Raw genomic sequence first — 20,149 nt, forward strand, 5'->3', positions numbered from 1 at the left:
GACCAACAAATAATAGTTTTTCAGGGGGAAATGTATGTTTTGAGATTATAATGCCCAGCCATTGAGTACTTGAGATGTTTTCCCAGTTTGCACCAAACAGCTAACACTGCCATCTACTTGCCTAAATAGCTAAAATATTTTTTTCTGTACAATTCTTTTGGATGTAGACAAACCAACTCTGTGTACATTTCCAACTTTAGATGCTGCAGAGAAAACAAATGGAACAGCTGGTACTGTTGAAGGAGGATCGTCATAAACATGATTATAAAGACTGAAGGAGACCTCTGCAACTGGATATGGATGGATGAGATGCTTCACTCAGAAACTGCCTTTTTTTTAAGGTTTTGGAGTTGTTTGAATTTAATGGTGTGGGTCCTAATTTTCTTGAGAGCTCATTTTGCATTTTATAAAGAGATGTATATTTTCTTTACCAGAGGGTCTTTGTCGTCCTCTAGTCTCAAATAGTGATTGTACCACTTATGTCCTGCTGAATCAATCCTTTAGTCAGTACTTGGAACAATGGGACTTTTGGGCACTCATCTGTAAATATAGCAGCATTATGTTTATTTAACATATCCAGTAATGGTGGATTTCTTCTACAGAGTTATGTTCTGTATCTTTTCCAAAAGTTTCCACACTAATTGTATTTGTTCCAAATACTATTAATTATCTTAAGTTATTTTTTCTGTCACATTTAGAGGATGACCTCTACAGACAGAAAGTCTTCTTTGCCATGTTTGCTAAAGAATGACATAATAAAACAGTCTGTTGCGTAGCTCTACAAGCATGCAAATTTATATTTTAGATCCCACACACAGACACATCACACACTAGAATGATTATAGTGCACATTTTCTGCTGCTTTTTAGTTACAGATAATGGAGGCAATGCCTTTCTTCCCAGTTATGGCTTAAACTGTGGGATATTTCTGTATTGAACTATAATATATTTCAAACTGGTTTTGCAGACAACTGTAAGAATCACCATTTATAAAGAAAAATTAAAGATTCATCGATAAACTAAAATACTGTGTTGCCCATCTTTTTTTTTTTTTCCCCTTGCATTGTTTTACTTCAGGGTCAACTGTTTAGACATTCTACCCTTAGGGCGATCGTGGCTCAAGAGTTGGAAGGTTGCCGGTTCGAGCCCCGGCTTGGACAGTCTCGGTCGTTGTGTCCTTGGGCAAGACACTTCACCCGTTGCCTACTGGTGGTGGTCAGAGGGCCCGGTGGCGCCAGTGTCCGGCAGCCTCGCCTCTGTCAGTGTGCCCCAGGGTGGCTGTGGCTACAATGTAGCTGCCATCACCAGTGTGTAAATGGGTGGATGACTGGATATGTAAAGCGCTTTGAGGTCCTTAGGGACTAGTAAAGCGCTATATAAATACAGGCCATTTACCATTTCACAAAAATGTAAAGGAACACTTTGAAAACACATCAAATCTTACTGAGGGAAAAATGCTGCTGGATATCTACATTGATATGTACTGGGCAATAAGAACAAAAGGATACCACCCCATTTAAAAGAATTGAAAATTTAACTACAGTAGGTTGAATTTAAAGAAATGCTTAAAATCAGAGTGAAAATTATGCAGCAGGCTGGTCCATTTTGCCAAAATTTCATTGCAGCAACTCATAATGGACACTTAGTAGTTTGTATGCACGTCATCACAGATGGACCCACTGTTTCAGCATAGGTTCTGGCAGTGGGTCCAAGGACTTCATCGTGATACCTAATGGCAGTCAGGGTGCTGTTGCCTAGCCTGTAGAGGTGCAACTAATGGTCCTGCTGGTAGGTTAAGGACCGATGGAATGTCAGTGCTCTTGAGACTGTGCTGGGACACAGCAAACCTGGCAATAGCACATATTGATGTGCTCTCCTGGAGGAGTTGTACATCCTGTGCAGCCTCTGTAGGGCCCTGGTATTTCCTCGTGGTACCTCTAGTGACACAGAGCCTAGTGAAACAAGACAAAGATGAGGGGGAAAAAAAAAAAATAATTTCAGTGGCCTCCACCTGTAAAACTATCCACATTTTGGAGGTTGTCCTATTGTTGCCCCTCTAGTGCACCTGCTATTAATTTCAAAGCAGCTGAGCCTCTCTGCTACTCAGTTAAACTTCAGTACCCCAGAACTTTAACCGACCTGATGCTGTTCTCTGATTAAGAAGTGCTCCTTTCATTTTTCTGTGCAGTGTACGTTCCTAAAATGGAAACCGTTTTTAAATGAAACAATGTTTGTTGTGTGAAGTCATGAATGACAAGAGTCAGTTGATTTCATTTTCACATTTTATTGAAATGAGTCAGACTACGCAGAGCTCCAGTCTTAAGGCAGTATACTTGATTAATTGATCAAACACTACCTCCAAAAAAAATACCACGTCATCTCCCCGCCATCTTCTGCATCTGCTGTCCTGCTGTCATTCTTCAACTGCACCTCGTATGACGTCAACCCCTTCTCCTCAACCTCCACCTCCTTCCCTCCATGTGTCCCGTTTCCTCCCTCATCTCTAGAATCAGGTGGCTGTACATCAATCTTCGACAGTGGCAACTGCTCCAAGTGACTAATCCTTTCACTTTCCTTCTGATTCAGATCGTTCGCTTGCTCTACATTATAAACTTCATTTTCACTTCTCTCATCTGAATCCTTTTTTTCATACGGTGACTCCTCCTCCCTCAACTTATCTAAACGCTTCACCTCAGATTCATTCCACTTGCCCTTTAAGGCCCTCTCCCCAAAACCAAAATCATCTAAATTAAGTCCCGTCATCGCTTCAAATGCAATTCCACTTTCTTCTTCACCATCATCATTATACTTTACTGCTTTTCCCAAGAACCTGTCCCGGCTGTGCGTCTCATTACTGTAACGATTTGTGGTCCTCTGTTGTTTTCTTATGCTGTCCAGAGGGAGGCTGACTGGTAGAAACTGGTCCTTTGCTGTGTACGACTGATCCGACACCAGTAATGACCCACTGCTGGCAGAACCTTACAAACAACAACAAAAAGTAATTTTAATTTTTTAACTGACTAACAGATTTAATGTTCGTATACAATTGGATGTTTTACAGTTTTCCATGACTGTATATTCGATTTTTGAATACACAGTTAAGTCCATACATTTATTTGGACAATGACACATTTGTAATTTTACCTTGCTACACCATCATAGTGGGGTTTTAAACACATGTATATATATAAAAAAAAACTATTTAAATTGTACACTTTCAGCTGTAATTTTAATCATTTAACAAAAGTATTGTATCAGCTAGTTAGGATTTAAAGCTTGAAGTTATATTTGGTAGCTGTTCACTGGAACTCAAAAAATGAAATCCAGAGGTGTCAGCAGCAGAACATTAAGTGAATCCCCTGCCAGGCCTTCTCAATCACCAACTGCAAACGATTTGTATCCAATTAATTAAGAAAAACATCTTTATATTTCAAATTATATTCGTTTGTCATCTTTGAGCCTCTGAAAATTGACAGCTATGTGTAAAAATGTCTGCAATTCCCAAACAGTCGATGCAAAATGCTGAATATCTTAAATTAAAAGGTATAATAATGAGATTGTTACAGACCTTCCATCATAGCCCTCCGGGGCTTAGGAGTCACACACCGGGACTCACAACATTCACATATGGAGTCATCACCAGTAAGCGCCCTCCACCTGTTATAGCATATGTATTAACAGTCCCCCTGGAAACAGCTGGGAAATCTACAGTTCTGTTGGTATATCATCCTATTATTCCTCACCTGTTGCCCCTGTACGTGCAGGATTTGTGCACAGGACTTGGATCCTCTGACGTGACAAACAACCTGCAGTAGATACTGACCTAAAACAGAAACGGGATTATGCCACAGTGCTTAGCTGTGTAAACTGAGAGAATCATAGATGGTCTACTCTCACCTCAGTGTTTGGATCAGCAGTAAACTGGAAAGCCAACACGGAAAGTCTCACAGTCCTATCTGTCTGGGAAACAAACTCAGAGGTCCCCAGGTCTCCCTTGCTGTCCAGCATACAGCTGCAAACATCAATGACAACAATATGGAGTAAAAACCCAAAAATTTAAATATGTAGCTTTTTCTAAATCTCACATTCGTCACAGATTCACTCTTTTTCTCCACATTTAGTTTAATCAGGTCACTCTATCCACACTACATACCCAAAGTTGTCTATGATGGAGTACTTCAGGGACGATCTAGAGCCACTAGATGGAGCTGCATAGCAGCTACGTATGTAGAGTTTTCCTCCAGCAGGCAGATGAGGAGCAGAAACCTGGATATGAACCTTTTGCCCAAGCTGGTAGACCCGAGTGGTGACCGGTCTACTCCATGAATCTACAAATGTGAAACACGCTGAATGTGAAACACAAGTACCCAGCTGTTTAGGATCTGCCAAAGTCTGTTCTGCTGCATAATGCAGACACCCATACCATCCATCAGGGTAATCTGGTAGTCCGTGTGACGACTTTTCAGCCTTTTACGGAAAACAACTGTTTCCCAGGTTGGTTGGACAGCCAGTTGGTGCACATGATGGTTCCTGTGGAGGGCAGACGATTTGGAAGCTTTCAACACTGACTAAGTGTTCGCACACCTTCTGTATAAAGCAAACCAACATGCCTAACCTTGGGTAGCGGCATTCAATATCTACATCCACCCGGTGCGCTCTGCTTGGAAATCGTTTTGGCGACGGCTCATAATGGAGCACGAATTTATAAACCAGATAACCGGGGGGCATCTGTCAGGAAAGGTCAGAAAGTGTCAATACAAGATGACAGATGCAGCGAGAGAGGGATTGAGCACCACCCATAGCTTACCTCACGTACGCCATCACAGGCGGTCAGTGGATACGAGAAAAGAAGGTCGCCGTATGGTCTAAGAAGCCCGTTGCTTTTACAACTGCTGCCTAACAACAGTTCCTCTGCTTCTGCGCCCAGACCGTAGAAAGCTGGTTTGATCCTGACGACAAAGTCAGATGTGGAGCAGGTTACAGAGACGTCCGGGAGGTAAGCAAAGTCTGACTGGATCTTTGCCTCGGGTTTCCCTGGTCGCATGGGTCCAAGTGTCACAGGTGCTGAAGCGGAATAGGACCTTCGGTAACCCAGCTGAGGCTCTGGAGGTGTGTCGGCAGGTAGCCTCTGGTTGGATTCTCTGTCTTCAGCTAATGGAAGTTTGATTTTCGGAGCGCCCAGTTTGAAAACCACTTTCCTTCTCGTAAGCGGAGAGTCATACGTGTCCGCCGCAGAGCTTAGAAGGCCAAGTGATAAAACGCTCCACAAAATAAAGGGATACCACTTTGTTTTCATCGCAACAGACGGACAGCGGTCCATCACTCCTTCTCTTTAATGCACGCGTAGAAACGTCGCCGTCACGGCTGAAAGCAATTAGATGCGATGAACCAGAACTATTTGGTCGATTTAAGCCCCTAAAATAAACCAATTCAATTCAATTTTATTTATATAGCGCCAAATCACAACGTAAGTCGCCTCAAGGCGCTTCATAGATACAGAGAAAAACCCAACAATCATATGACCCCCTATGAGCAAGTGTCACTGTCACTAGGTACCCTGGGGATCATCCAGAAACTGTGACACATCTTTTTTTGGTACTGTTCTTTTACACAGAGATTCTGGAAGGAATTTAGCAGGTTTGTTATTGTCTATATTTTAAGGGAGTTTTCTTTACGATGGGAAAATGTTTTATTCTGTTTCTTTAAGTTCCCCAAGAAGTATGAGAAATGTTTTTTATGATAAATTTGTTAATACTTTTAGCTAATTTTTTTATCCATAAATGTAAGTTTACTAACAAAACACCATATTTCTGTCATTATTTTAAGGATGTGGAAATGTACATACAATCAATATCAGACTCCACCAACAAAAAGGCTCTCAAAACAATTTATGTATGTGAATTTTTGCGTGTATTCTTATAATTGTTACCTTTTTCTTTTACCCCTGGCTTTGTGTGTTCATGTTCTGTTGTTTTGTATACTTCATCTGTTCGTATGTTGTATACTCATTGTTTGTTAAATAAAGTTTATATAAAAACAAAAAAAAAAAAAACTGTCACTACCCGATCCGTAGTTATGGGTCAGAGTATCTGTTAAGATGTTAAGAATAACAAGTATATCTTAAAATGTTTGCAATAATGAAGCATTTCAGTACAATGTAGACAAAAACGAAAAATAAAAGAAAGTTACGGATCAGGACTCGCCGATCCTTACTGCGCATGTGTAAAGTCTGACCGTACAAATCGGGTCTGTCACTGTTTTTTTTTTTTTTTTTTTTTTTTTTTTAATTGAAACAAATTTCCATATACAAAACAAGTCAAGGAAACAGACCAGAATTGTAACAATTTACATTATAAAGATGGTGAAGCAAGTCATCATAACTTTACAGGGAGAAAATAAAAGTTTCTAGAGTAAAGAAATAAGGAACATAGACCTTTTGACACAGGCAAGAAAATTAGAAGAGCAAGTATTTTTTGATTTTACAGTATAGTACAGCAGTTTTTTTGTTCATATTTGAAATAAGCTTAAGTGACTTAAAGTATTGACAAAAGTAATTCAAGAAGACGGTAAACATAGGAGAGGCATTCTTCCACTTACATAAATGAATGAAAAACTTACATAGCACTATTACAAAATTGACAACATCTGAGATTTCAGAATCCAGATTGTCCATAAAGTAAAGAATATCCTTAGATGTGAAGGCAGGTACATTGGAAATTCTGAGTGAAACCCAACAGTGTATTTCAAACCAGAAAGCATTAACATACTGACAAGTGAAAAATAGATGCTCTAGTGTTTCTGGATCGGAAGAACAGAAAGCACAAGAGTCGGCCTCAAAATTAAACCTTTTATGCAGGAATTCTCCAACTGGATAAATGCCTGATATGATTCTGAAGTGTGTTTCTTTCATTTTAGGCGCAAGTGGGTATTTTAAGTAAAAAGAAAATGACTTGTCTTTCAATATGCTATCAAGGTCATGTCTGACATTGACATTGTAGTTGCAGAATACTATTTGCTTAAATCCAGGTTGAAGACTCACCTGTTCTCAGCTGCATTTGAATAAAGCACCAAATCCACACTTTAAGCTTAAATTTCAAAACTTACATTTAACTACTGATTTTATCTACTGTTCTGATTTTATCTGTTTTGATTTTATATACTGTTTTGTTTGTATGTTTGTTTGTTTGTTAATTAGTTAGTTAGGTTATTTGCTTGTTTTAATCAATTTTAAATCATGCTTTTTATTTGTTCTTGTTTCTAATGTCTCTGTAAAGCACTTTGAATCACCTTGTTGTTGAATTGTGCTATACAAATAAACTTGCCTTGCCTTGCCTTGCCTATATGAGTCTTGAAAGTCCTTCTGCTTTAGACAGTAAGATACGACCTAATATGGATAAATCACGTGTTAACCAATGATTAAATATTTTTTAAACTACATTTAATCTAGGAGTTATGTTATTATTCTCTCGATCATTAGTATTTTTACTGATTATTAAACCAAGGTATTTTACCTCCTCTTTTACTGGTATATTGTTAATAGTATTTTGATTACAGTTGTGTACAGCTAAGATTTCACATTTTTTAAGGTTTAGTGTTAAGCCGGATGCTTTTGAGAATGAAAGGATTTTATTAATTGCAGTAGAGACCATATTTACATTCCTTAGAAATAAGGCAGTGTCATCAGCAAATTGACTAATTTTAAATTCTTTATCAAGAATGTTTATGCCTTCCAGATCTGAAGAGAGTTTGATATAAATGGCAAGCATTTCTGCTGCAACAATAAACAATAACGGGCTAATAGGGCATCCCTGCCGAATGCCACGGTGAATTTTAAAACTATTAGAAAACCCCTGATTGAGTGCAATACTACTTGTTATATCTCTGTACAACATTTTCATTACACTAACAAATCTGGGACCAAAACCCACAGCCTCCAGAGCTTTAAATAAAAAATTATGCTCCAAAGAATCAAAAGCTTTAAAGAAATCAAGAAATAAAATAAGGCTATCATGAGGAATTAAATGATTGTAATCCAACATATCTAATACTAAACGGGTATGATTATGGATATGACGCCCTTTTATAAAGGCTGACTGTGTCTCATCTATTATTTGAGTTATTCCTGTTTTTAATCTGTTGGCATAGACATGAGCTAATAATTTGTAGTCACAGCAAAGAAGTGTGATAGGTCTCCAGTTATCTAAAAGGATAGGGTCCTTGTTTGGTTTAGGAAGTAAAGAAATTATTCCTCGTGTCATAGTTGGAGATAGCATCTGATCATTTATACATTCATTAAATACCTCTAGTAATAGATCTTTAATGTCATTCCAGAAATATCTGTAAAATTCAATCGTGATTCCGTCGGGACCTGGTGATTTACCATTCGCCATTTGGGAAACAGCAGCATCCAATTCAGCTAAAGTGATTTCAGACTCATTGAGATTTTTAAAGTGTGAGTCAATTTGAGGAATTTTTCCATGGATAGAGCTAAAAAAAGAATTAGTCTCCGAACTGGAATAATTTGTAGGGTCTGTCACTGTTGTCACTGTCACTACCCGATCCGTACCGGAAACCCGATCGGTACCCCGCATGCGCAAATCTTACGTCACTTCCTCTCTTTGCCAACATTGCGACATTCAATATATTTGAATGATACGGTTAGCGCCCAGTTAGCTCCTAGCATTTCTCAACAGCTCTGCCTCCTTTTCGACTGCCCGGGACATTTAAACAATGGATAATCCGTATACAAAGAAATTCATGCTTTTCTCCTCAACAGAGAGCGTCCCCCGATTGAGCAACAGTGCCGTAAAATAAGAAGAATGGCGCCTAATTACAGAGTTAATAATGCAGACTTTGTAATATCTCACGTGTAGATTCATCAGCCAGATGAAGTGTTTACTGACAATTGACAGTGATAGTGCACATCATCATCACTATTCCAACAATCCTCTCCTCACAGACAAGCATAAACACACTCGACTATCGCTAAACCAAATTTAACACACGTTTGTAATGACGCTAATTCAGTTTACAATAGGGTTTATTCGCTCGGTCAGCAGGTGGCGGTATCCTCGTACACTGGGGAGTAAACTGCCATTAAACGAACAGAAGAAGAAAAAAAACATCTGCACATGCGCGGTACGGATCGGGTAGACCCGATTTGTACGGTCAGACTTTACACATGCGCAGTAAGGATCGGAGAGTCCTGATCCGTAACTTTCTTTTTATTTTTCGTTTTTGTCTACATTGTACTGAAATGCTTCATTATTGCAAACATTTTAATATATACTTGTTATTCTTAACATCTTAACAGATACTCTGACCCATAACTGGGGAGGCACCAAGATGGCGGCTTGAACAGTCGTGTTTTTTCAGGAGCTCCGAAAGACCGCAAAATTTACTAAGTAACTTTATTCTCTTTCCACTTGAACTATAATTATGGATGCCCAAAAGGTTATTAAGAATGCAAAGCTGCAATTTGTGCCGTCAAACCCCAATGTTAAGACGTCGTCGCATGCTAAAGTCAGTGACCATGGCTATGCTAGCACTGAAGCTGCCAACGTGGGCTTAAACAAGCGAGAACGGGGAGCAGACTCGGCGTCGCCAACTCCTTCAAAACAACCGCCAGAGGAGAAAAGAACAAAATCTTCAGAGAAGGAAGATGATATCTCCAATAAAACTATTTTTGAAGCCATTATGGGACTTGACAAAAAATTTGAAGCACAACTGGAGGATATCAAGGAACAAAACAGACAAAGTGCAGCTATGGTTGCCAGCTTGGCTAAGGCTGTAGAGTTTAATGCTGCAGAGATAGTTGATTGCAAACTGAAAGTTGTTAAACTGGCAAATGCGAATGAACAGCTGCTTAAAGAAAATGAAGACTTGAAAAGAAGAGTGAGAGAACAGGAGCGCTACCGAATGAGGTGGTGCCTAAAACTGAAAGGGGTGAAGGAAGACAAAGACGAAAACATTAGAGTGAAGGTTTTGCAAACGCTTCAGAAGATTGCCCCTGACTTGAACTTAGAAGAGGCCGTTGATATTGTCCACCGCTTAGGGAAACGAGTTGATGGCAGAAACAGAAACATCATTATTCTATTCACACAGAGGCGAATTAAAGAAGAATTGTGGAGGCGCACCAAAGACTCTTCAACCTGCAAGCAAGAAGGCATCAGCTTCGCGGAGATGTTGCCGCAGGAGGACATACAAGATCGACAGCGCCTATGGCCTCTGGTGGAGGAAGCAAGACGTGCGGGTAAACGAGCCTACTTTCGTGGTCCACATGCCTTCATTGATGGACGCAAAGTTGAGGAAAGACAGGAGAACTAAAAATGACAAAAACTGAGATAGTAGAAACTTGTTCGCGGTCTGAGGAGCTCAGCATTTAGTACTTTTTTTTTTTTCTTTTTCTCACGTGGTGAGTGATATTCTGTCTATAGTTCATGTTGAATGTTAACATTTGTTTTGGTTCTTTAAATGTTAGGGGTTTAAGAGAATCTGTTAAAAGAAAAGCCTTATTTTTGTACTGCAAAGGTAAAAAATCAAACTGTATTTTTCTACAAGAGACTCATTCATCTGATAGTGATGTATCTTTTTGGTCAAACCAATGGGGTAGCAAAATCCTGTTTAGCCATGGCTCAACGAGGTCGGGGGGTGTAGCAATTTTATTCAATAACTTTCCCGGGGATCTTGTAATACAACGGACTGACTTGAATGGTCATTGGTTGATTGCTGTAATGAGAGTTGAAAGTTTGTTTTTCATTTTAGTCAACGTTTATGGATATAACAATGAAAGTCAGAATAAAATTATGTTAGAAGATATAACTTCAAATATTTTTGAACTTAAAGATCGATACCCTACAGAATACATTTTAATGGGTGGTGATTGGAATATGACTCCTGATGAATGGACTGATAGATGGCCCTCAAGGACAGGTAGACCACAAAAAAATAACCTAATTATAGATTTTTTGATAAATAACAACTTGACAGATATTCGGAGAGTAAGAAATCCAGAAATTAAGAGCTTTTCCTGGTTTAAACCAAATGGAGCTTGTAAATCTAGAATAGACTATTGGCTAGGAAGTGACATCATTCTTAGCTACACTGTAAAAGTTGTAATGTCAAATGCACCTCTATCTGATCATTGCTTTATTGAACTGTGCTTAGAATCGGAAATTAGACAATCAAATAAAAGAACTTATTGGAAGTTCAATGCCAAACTTTTACAAAATGAAGACTACTGCAACATAGTCAAAAAAATTATAAAAGATATTATGGCTGATCATCTACACTCAACAAAAATATAAACGCAACACCTTTGTTACTGCTCCCATTCCCCATGGGATGGACGTAGAGACCTAAAATTCATTCCAGATACACAATATAACCATCCCTCCCAAACAGTGGTCACAAATCAGTCCAAATGTGTGGTAGTAGAGCTGGGCGATATGAGATTTTTTCATATCACGATATGTTTTTTTCATTTCAGGCGATAACGATATCTATCACGATATAAGCCAAATAACTATATTTGTAAGATTTAAATGTGCCGTTGCTCACAAGTAAAATGTGAAATAATCAGCAGCTTGTTTTTAAATATTTATTTCCCATAATAAGTTCAACAGGGTAGATGTACTTAAGGAACATGAGACTTTTTCAGATAAATAAAGGCAAATATTGCAAACTACACAAAAGACAGCCGCTAAAGCGTTTAAGTTTCAAAATAGAACAAATGAAACAGACTAAACTGTCAATTCCACTTAGAAACAAAATATTAATTCTAAAAATAAATCTTAGTTTGTTTTACAGAAGAACAGACAAAACTGACTAACTTTTGTCAGTATCAAATAAACTGAGAACTAAAAGGAAATTCTCAATCTCTCCTTGTTGTATAGCTGAGCTTTTCAAACAGTTTTAACAGTTACTTTAGTCTGACAAAAGCCGAATGACGAATTAGCGCTTCCAGTCAGAGACTGAGGCTACGTCCACACGTACACGGGTATTTTTGAAAACGGAGATTTTCCGTTTTCGTTTTAAAAAATAATCCCGTCCACACATAAAGGCAGAAATGAAGGAAAACGCTGCTATGAACACGCCAAAGCAGCAGGTGGCGCTAGATTCCTAACCGTGCAGAAATGTTGGCCAATCAGAAGTCTAGAAGCCTCGGTGGGAAAAAGTAAACAAAGCTGGGGCATAGAAGCAGAACAGAGTCGTATGTGTGGAGGGACAGTAACTGTGTGTATATGTAAGCATTTAAACACTGCAGAGAGTAGAATTAACAGTATTGTAGAAATTCATTTCACCGAAACAATAACGTGGCGCACAGTGTGACGCATGCACCAGTTTATTGTATTTCCAGACTTGCTTTCGGCACAATTTACAGTGCACGCTACTCTGTTTTTTGTCAGACTTGAAATAGCCGAAATACCTTCAAACTACGGAACTTCTATGGCTCTTCCGTTCGACAATCTCTCCGGCATTGGAAACATCATCTGTTTTCTCTTCGGTCACGCTCGGTTGATTTTTCTAGTCGGCACACTCATTTCCTCCATTATGCGCTGGCTCCATTACCCGCTGGCTGCTTCCCAAACAAACACACGTGCGGCTTGGCACTTGTGCTGTACGTAACAAGTAACTGTACGACGTGACGCTGCGGCTGTGATTGGTTCGGCTCTGCGCTACTATCGAGTAAAAGTTATATCGCGATACATATCGTTATCGTTCTATCGCCCAGCTCTATGTGGTAGTGGGCACATCTGCTATATTAAGATAATCCATCCCACCTCACAGGTGTGCCACATCAGGATGCTGATCTGACATCATGAGTAGTGCACAGGTGTACCTCAGACTGCCCACAACAAAAGGCCACCCTGGAATGTGCAGTTTTGTCTCACAGCAAAATGCCACAGATGCCACAAGCAATGAGGGAGCGTGCAATTGGCATGCTGACAGCAGGAATGTCAACCAGATCTGTCGCCCGTGCATTGAATGTTCATTTCTCAACCATAAGCCGTCTCCACAGGCGTTTCAGAGAATATGGCAGCACATCCAACCGGCCTCACAACCGCAGACCTCGTGTAACCACACCAGCCCAGGACCTCCACATCCAGCAGGTTCACCTCCAAGATCGTCTGAGACCAGCCACCCAGACAGCTGCTGGAACAATTGGTTTGCACAACCAAACAATTTCTGCACAAACTGTCAGAAACTGTCTCAGGGACGCTCAACTGCATGCCCGTCGTCCTCATCGGGGTCTTGACCTGACTCCAGCTCGTCGCCGTAACAGACTTGTGTGGGCAAATGCTCACGTTCGATGGCGTCTGGCACGTTGGAGAGGTGTGCGCTTCACGGATGAATCATGGTTCACATTGTTCAGGGCAGATGGCAGCTGAGAATGTCCCAGTTCTTGCATGGCCAGCATACTCACCGGACATGTCACCCATTGAGCATGTTCGGGATGTGCTTGACCGGCGTATACGACAGCGTGTACCAGTTCCCACGAATATCCAACAACCTCGCACAGCCATTGAAGTGGAGTGGACCAACATTCCACAGGCCACAATTGACAATCTGATAGACTCCATGCGACGATGTGTTGCACTGCATGAGGCAAATGGTGGTCACACCAGATACTGGTGGGTGGCCTTTTGTTGTGGGCAGTCTGAGGTACACCTGTGCACTACTCATGATGTCAGATCAGCATCCTGATGTGGCACACCTGTGAGGTGGGATGGATTATCTCAATATAGCAGATGTGCCCACTACCACACATTTGGACTGATTTGTGACCACTGTTTGGGAGGGATGGTTATATTGTGTATCTGGAATGAATTTTAGGTCTCTACGTCCATCCCATGGGGAATGGGAGCAGTAACAAAGGTGTTGCGTTTATATTTTTGTTGAGTGTAATTGTAGGATATATCAATAAATGGGAATTCATTAAATTCAAAATTAGAGAATTTAGTATTCAATTCAGTAAAAACACAAGTCAAAAGCAAAGAGAATATGAATGTAAATTATTCCAAGAAATTACTTATTGCTGTAGTAAAGATGATCTAAATACCCAAGAAAGGAGTAAACTTATGGAGTTTCAAACTAAATTAGATCAGCTCTACCTAAATAAAGCAGAAGGAGCTTTTGTGCATTCACGGGCCAAGTGGATTGAGGAGGGGGAAAGAAATTCTTCATATTTTTTTAATTTAGAAAAGAGCAGACAGAAAAGAAATTCTATATCTTCTCTGTTAATTGATGGCATTGAATGTGACGACCCTAAAATTTTGGAGAATGAAACTTATACATTCTATTCCAATTTATACTCCTCACAGTTCTCCCAAGCAGATTGTGATGTCTTTTTTGATCAAATAGATAATCTGATCCCTAAAATTGATGAATCATTTAAGGAATTATGTGAATCTGACTTCAGAATTGAAGGGTTAGATGCATCTGTTAAGAAAATGGCACTTAATAAATCCCCTGGTCCAGATGGGTTTACAGTTAATTTCTTCCAATTTTTTTGGGAAGACTTACGGGAAATTTTATTCAAAGCTATACTGGCCAGTATTGAAAAGGGAGACTTGATGTCTAGCATGAAACAAGGATTAATTACATTAATTCCTAAACCAAACAAAGATAAACGACAATTGGATAACTTAAGGCCCATAACTTTATTAAATACAGATTATAAAATTTTCTCTAGCTCAGTTGCAACAAGGCTCAAACAAGGGGTTTCAAGTATAATTAGTGAGACACAATCAGGGTTTCTGAAAGACAGGAACATTCATAATAATATCAGATTGGTTTTAGACTTACTGGACTACAATGATCTAATTAGTGATGACAGTTTTATTCTTTTCTTGGACTTTTATAAAGCTTTCGATTCAGTAGAACATCCTTTTATTTTAGAAACACTAACTCGATTTGGATTTGGGGATAAATTTAGGAAGATAATAGATATACTGTATAATGATATAAATAGCTCTGTGTCATTGGGCTATGGCACTGGTAAAAGATTTGGCGTCAAAAGAGGAATTAGGCAAGGGTGTGGAAGCTCTCCGTTGTTGTTCATAATGGTTGTGGAGATGCTCGCAATTCTAATTAAAAACAGCAGTGTTGCCGGAATTGAGATTATGGATAATTCTTTAATAATTAGTCAACTTGCGGATGACACTACTCTTTTCTTAAAAAATGAACATCAGATTCCCCTGGTAAAACAAATAATCACTACATTCTCAAAAGCTTCAGGCTTAAAGTTAAATTTAAATAAATGTGAATTATTGGCATTAAAGGAGTGTAATTCACAATTACTGTACGATATAAAGGTGAAGAAGGAGGTAAAATATTTGGGCATCACAATTTCAAAATGTCTGTGAAGGTTCTCAGTCATCCAGGTCATCGTAGTCAAAGGAGCTTGCAAAGAAAAGCGTCTGGACTTCTTTAAGTTGCTTGAAGACGTTTCACCTCTCATCCGAGAAGCTTCTTCAGTTCTGAAGAACTGAAGAAGCTTCTTCAGTCACTGTCAATTGTCAGTAAACACTTAATCTGGCTGATGAATCTTCATGTGACATATTAAGTCAGTTTTATTAAGTCTGTAATCAAGTGCCATTCTTCTTATTTTACGGCACTGTTGCTCAATCGGGGGACGCTCTCTGTTGAGGAGAAAAGCATGAATTTCTTTGTATACGGGTTATCCATTGTTTAAATGTCCCAGGCAGTCGAAAAGGAGGCAGAGCTGTTGAGAAATGCTAGGAGCTAACTGGGCGCTAACCGTATCATTCAAATATATTGAATGTCACAATGCTGGCAAAGAGAGGAAGTGACGTAAGATTTGCGCATGCGGGGTACGGATCGGGTTTCCGGTACGGATCGGGTAGTGACAGTATGGTCCGACTTTGCACATGCGCAGTGAGGATCGGGAGTCCCGATCTGTCACTATCTTTTTATTTTTTTGTTTTTGTCTACATTATATTAAATGTTTCATTATCGGAAACATTTTAAGAGATACTTGTTATTCTTAACATCTTAACAGATACTCTGACCTGTAACTATCGTAAAATGCTTCGACCGGAAGTAGACACCTTTCGCGCATGCGGGGTACCGATCGGGTTTCCGGTACGGATCGGGTAGTGACAAGCACTTTGGCAACAGTGGGAAGGAAAAACGCCCTTTTAACAGGAAGAAAGCTCCGCCAGATCCAGGCTCAGGGAGGGGCGGCCATCTGCTGCGACCGGTTGGTTTGTGCTCACCTTTTTATGTGGGCCCACAGTAGTCAAGAAATCACCCGAGACGTCTGCCCGTCTGACCACTAAATCCGGTCTCAACCTCCGCCGACAACAAACACCTGAACCTCGTTCTACTGATCCTCAGTTGCCCGCATCCTCCACCAAATGCTGCGAGATCGATCAACTTTAGACCAGACAACAAACGACGGAGGCTCCGGAAAAGTGCAATCAAACGATGAGTTTTATTATCACAGGAGAACAACCAATCGTCAGCATACGGATTGTTTTGCTCTGACAAGAATACATTGGGTTCTGGTTTTATAGGACAAAATATCACACCTACGTCAATACAGTTCAAAAATACATGGTGACAGACGGGCAAAAGTTCAACCCGTGCAGACAAGGGTACATCACGTACACTTCTAATAACCATAAACCGACATATAACTTCCCTTTTCTACATTACTTGCCTTTTAGGGTAATAACTTCAGGTCTTAGCATCTCTGAGAGCTAATAATGGACCCTCGTCATTGATCACTAAGTAGAGTACTTTGCAGCCAGTCTCTTAGGCCTTCGCTCAGACCTGCTACTAGACTAATATGTGTATCGTAAGCGTGCATGCAATTAACCTGCTATGTTCTCATCTCCCCTCAGCATGTATCATCTGGACACTCTCACCAGTGAAGCTTAAAACCTTCTAGAATGGAACATCAACTCTAACCAAGCACATTTATGCATTGTGTATAGAATGAACTCAACCTGTAAAAATAGAAAGGTCAATGTGATGACAGACATATTCAATGCAATTTTATAAACCCTGCAGGAAATATTACTGATAAATGATACTGTGAAACATGTTATTAATACATTCTTCATAAGGCAAATTATATGATAGCAATAAAAGAATCTCTGAATCCCAACAGGTGAGAGAAGGAAGACAGGATAAAAGACATGCTGTGGAAGAGAGACAGAGGTTAATAACAGATATGATTCAATGCAGAGAGGTCTGTTAATACATAGTGAGCGAGAAAGGTGACTGGAAAGGAAAAACTCAATGCATCATGGGAATCCCCCGGCAGCCTATGTCTATTGCAGCATAACTAAGGGAGGATTCAGGGTCACCTGGTCCAGCCCTAACTATATGCTTTAGCAAAAAGGAAAGTTTTAAGCCTAATCTTGAAAGTAGAGATAGTGTCTGTCTCCCGAATCCAAACTGGAAGCTGGTTCCACAGAAGAGGGGCCTGAAAACTGAAGGCTCTGCCTCCCATTCTACTTTTAAATACTCTAGGAACAACAAGTAGGCCTTCAGAGCGAGAGCGAAGTGCTCTAATAGGGTGATATGGTACTACAAGGTCATTAAGATAAGATGGGGCCTGATTATTTAAGACCTTGTATGTGAGGAGCAGGATTTTGAATTCAATTCTGGACTTAACAGGAAGCCAATGAAGGGAAGCCAAAACAGGAGAAATCTGCTCTCTTTTTCTAGTCCCTGTCAGGACTCTTGCTGCAGCATTTTGGATTATATAGCTGAAGGCTTTTCAGTGAGTTTTTTGGACATCCTGATAATAATGAATTACAGTAGTCCAGCCTGGAAGTAATAAATGCATGAACTAGTTTTTCAGTGTCACTCTGAGACAGGATATTTCTAATTTTAGAGATGTTGCGCAAATGGAAGAACGCAGTCTTACATATTTGTTTAATATGTGCATTGAAGGACATGTCCTGGTCAAAAATGACTCCAAGGTTCCTCACAGCGTTACTGGAGGCCAAGGTAATACCATCCAGGGTAAGAATCTGGTTAGATACCATATTTCTAAGCTTTTCAGGGCCGAGTACAATAACCTCAGTTTTATCTGAATTAAGAAGCAGAAAGTTAGCGGTCATCCAGGTCTTTATGTCTTTAAGACATTCCTGCAGTTTAACTAATTGGTATGTGTTATCTGGCTTCATGGACAGATAGAGCTGGGTGTCATCTGCATAGCAGTGAAAATGTATGCTATGTCTTCTAATGATACTACCTAAGGGAAGCATGTATAATGTAAACAGAATTGGTCCTAGCACTGAACCCTGTGGAACTCCATAATTAACCTCAGTGTGTGAAGAGGACTCTCCATTTACATGCACAAATTGGAGTCTATTAGATAGATATGATACAAACAACTGCAGCGCAGTACCTGTAATACCTACAGCATGTTCTAACGCTCTAATAGGATATTATGGTCGACAGTATCGAACGCTGCACTGAGGTCTAGCAGGACGCACGATCTGATATCCTCGTGTTGGTGTTGTTCCCAGATCATCATACTAAATGTTGTTCCAGGATCAACATTGCAAGTGACCAATCAGAATGTTGTGACGTCATACTTTTGCGACTTCGGGAAAAACCGGCGTAAAACAAAAAACTGTACTTAAGCTGCGAGAAACTGCCTCTGTCCGCCGCTCATCGGACCTTAACCCTAACCGTAACCCTTTAATAAACAGTAAGCAGAATTGATATTGTCCTTGCAACATTGGAATTTCATGAATGCACGAATGGCTTGGCGCGCAAAAGAATAACGTCACAACAATGTGATTGGTCACTTGCAATGTTGAACCTGGAACAACATTTTCATGATGGTCTGGGAACAACACCAACACGAGGATATCAGATCATCCCTAGCAGGACAAGCACAGAGATGAGTCCACTGTCAGAGGCCATAAGAAGATCATTTGTAACCTTCACTAAAGCTGTTTCTGTGCTGTGATGAGCTCTGAAACCTGACTGAAACTCTTCAAATAAACCATTCCTCTGCAGATGATCTGTTAGCTGTTTGACAACTACTCTTTCAAGGATTTTTGATATGAAAGGAAGGTTGGAGATTGGCCTATAATTAGCTAAGACTGCTGGGTCTAGAGATGGCTTTTTGAGTAAAGGTTTAACTACAGCCAGCTTGAAGGCCTGTGGTACATAGCCGATCATTAGAGATATGTTGATCATATTTAAGATTGAAGAATTAATTAATGGCAGGACTTCTTTGAGCAGTTTTGTAGGAATGGGGTCTTGGAGGAAGTAATTATTGAAGTTAACTCAGAAAGATCAATTAGAGAAAAAGAGTCTAACTTAACATCAGTGGTACTAAGAGTAGCTGTAGATAATATTACATCTGTGGGATGATTACTGGTAATTTTTTCTCTAATGATAAAAATTTTATTTGTGAAGAAGTTCATGAAGTCATTACTAGTTAACGTTAAAGGGATGGTTGGCTCAACAGAGCTCTGACTGTTTGTCAGCCTGGCTAAAGAGCTGAAGAGAAACCTGGGGTTGTTCTTGTTTTCTTCAATCAGTGATGAATAGTAAGATGTTCTGGCTTTGCGGAGGGCTTTCTTATAAAGCAGCAAACTATTTCTCCAGGCTAAATGATGATCCTCTAAATTTGTGACACGCCATTTCCTCTCCAGATTACGAGTCATCTGCTTTAGGGTACGTGTTTGAGAATTATACCACGGAGTCAGGTACTTCTGATTAGAGACCTTAGTTTTCACAGGAGCTACAGTATCCAGAGTCGTACGTAGTGAGGAGGTGAAATTATTAACAAGATAATCGACCTCTGTTGGGGTAGGGTTCAGATAGCTGCTCTGCTCTGTGTTGGTACAGGGCATTGAAGATGATAACAGTGGGTGGATTATATTCTTAAACTTAGTTACAGCGCTTTCAGAAAGACATCTACTTTGATAAAGTCTACTCTCCACCGCTGTGTAATCAATTATTGTAAATGTAAATGTTATCAGGAAATGATCAGACAGGAGAGGGTTTTCAGGAAACACTGTTAAATGTTCTGTTTCTACGCCATATGTTAAAACAAGATCTAGAGTGTGATTAAAGTGGTGGGTGGGTTCTTTTACATTTTGAGAGAAACCAATCGAGTCTAATAACAGAGTAAATGCCATGTTGA

The 20,149-nt window shown here is 39.8% G+C and overlaps 2 protein-coding genes across 5 annotated transcripts in view; one reads left to right on the plus strand and one right to left on the minus strand.

Annotated features, from left to right (window-relative positions):
* LOC101481102 (uncharacterized) overlaps positions 1–1,025 on the plus strand; it is a 35,671-nt gene extending 34,646 nt beyond the window's left edge. For all 4 annotated transcript variants that reach the window (XM_004540832.3, XM_076877470.1, XM_076877471.1 and 1 more), the window contains one exon: positions 201–1,025. In XM_004540832.3, coding sequence (XP_004540889.2) covers positions 201–256 — 56 coding nt within the window. In that variant the 3' untranslated portion in view covers positions 257–1,025. The remainder of the gene's footprint in view (positions 1–200) is intronic.
* A 1,243-nt stretch (positions 1,026–2,268) lies between these two features.
* si:ch211-67f13.7 (uncharacterized) lies at positions 2,269–5,382 on the minus strand. Its single transcript, XM_004540834.4, has 8 exons — positions 4,808–5,382; positions 4,616–4,728; positions 4,424–4,530; positions 4,154–4,328; positions 3,898–4,012; positions 3,744–3,823; positions 3,569–3,657; positions 2,269–2,978 (listed from the first exon to the last, which is right to left on the minus strand). Exons 1-8 carry the CDS (start codon positions 5,318–5,320, stop codon positions 2,353–2,355), a joined length of 1,818 nt encoding a protein of 605 aa, XP_004540891.1. The 5' UTR covers positions 5,321–5,382; the 3' UTR covers positions 2,269–2,352.
* Between the last annotated feature and the right edge of the window lie 14,767 nt (positions 5,383–20,149).

This window comes from Maylandia zebra, linkage group LG19, assembly GCF_041146795.1.
Source record: "Maylandia zebra isolate NMK-2024a linkage group LG19, Mzebra_GT3a, whole genome shotgun sequence".
NCBI lineage: Eukaryota > Metazoa > Chordata > Actinopteri > Cichliformes > Cichlidae > Maylandia > Maylandia zebra.

Bases quoted from the DNA above. Each gene is read 5' to 3' on its own strand.
- si:ch211-67f13.7 (XM_004540834.4), bottom strand. From the start codon at position 5,320: ATGGACCGCTGTCCGTCTGTTGCGATGAAAACAAAGTGGTATCCCTTT. The intron at 4,729-4,807 runs GTAAGCTATGGG...CTTTCCTGACAG, and splicing joins CCTGTGATGGCGTACGTGAG to ATGCCCCCCGGTTATCTGGT. The intron at 4,531-4,615 runs GTTAGGCATGTT...TGCCCTCCACAG, and splicing joins ATTGAATGCCGCTACCCAAG to GAACCATCATGTGCACCAAC.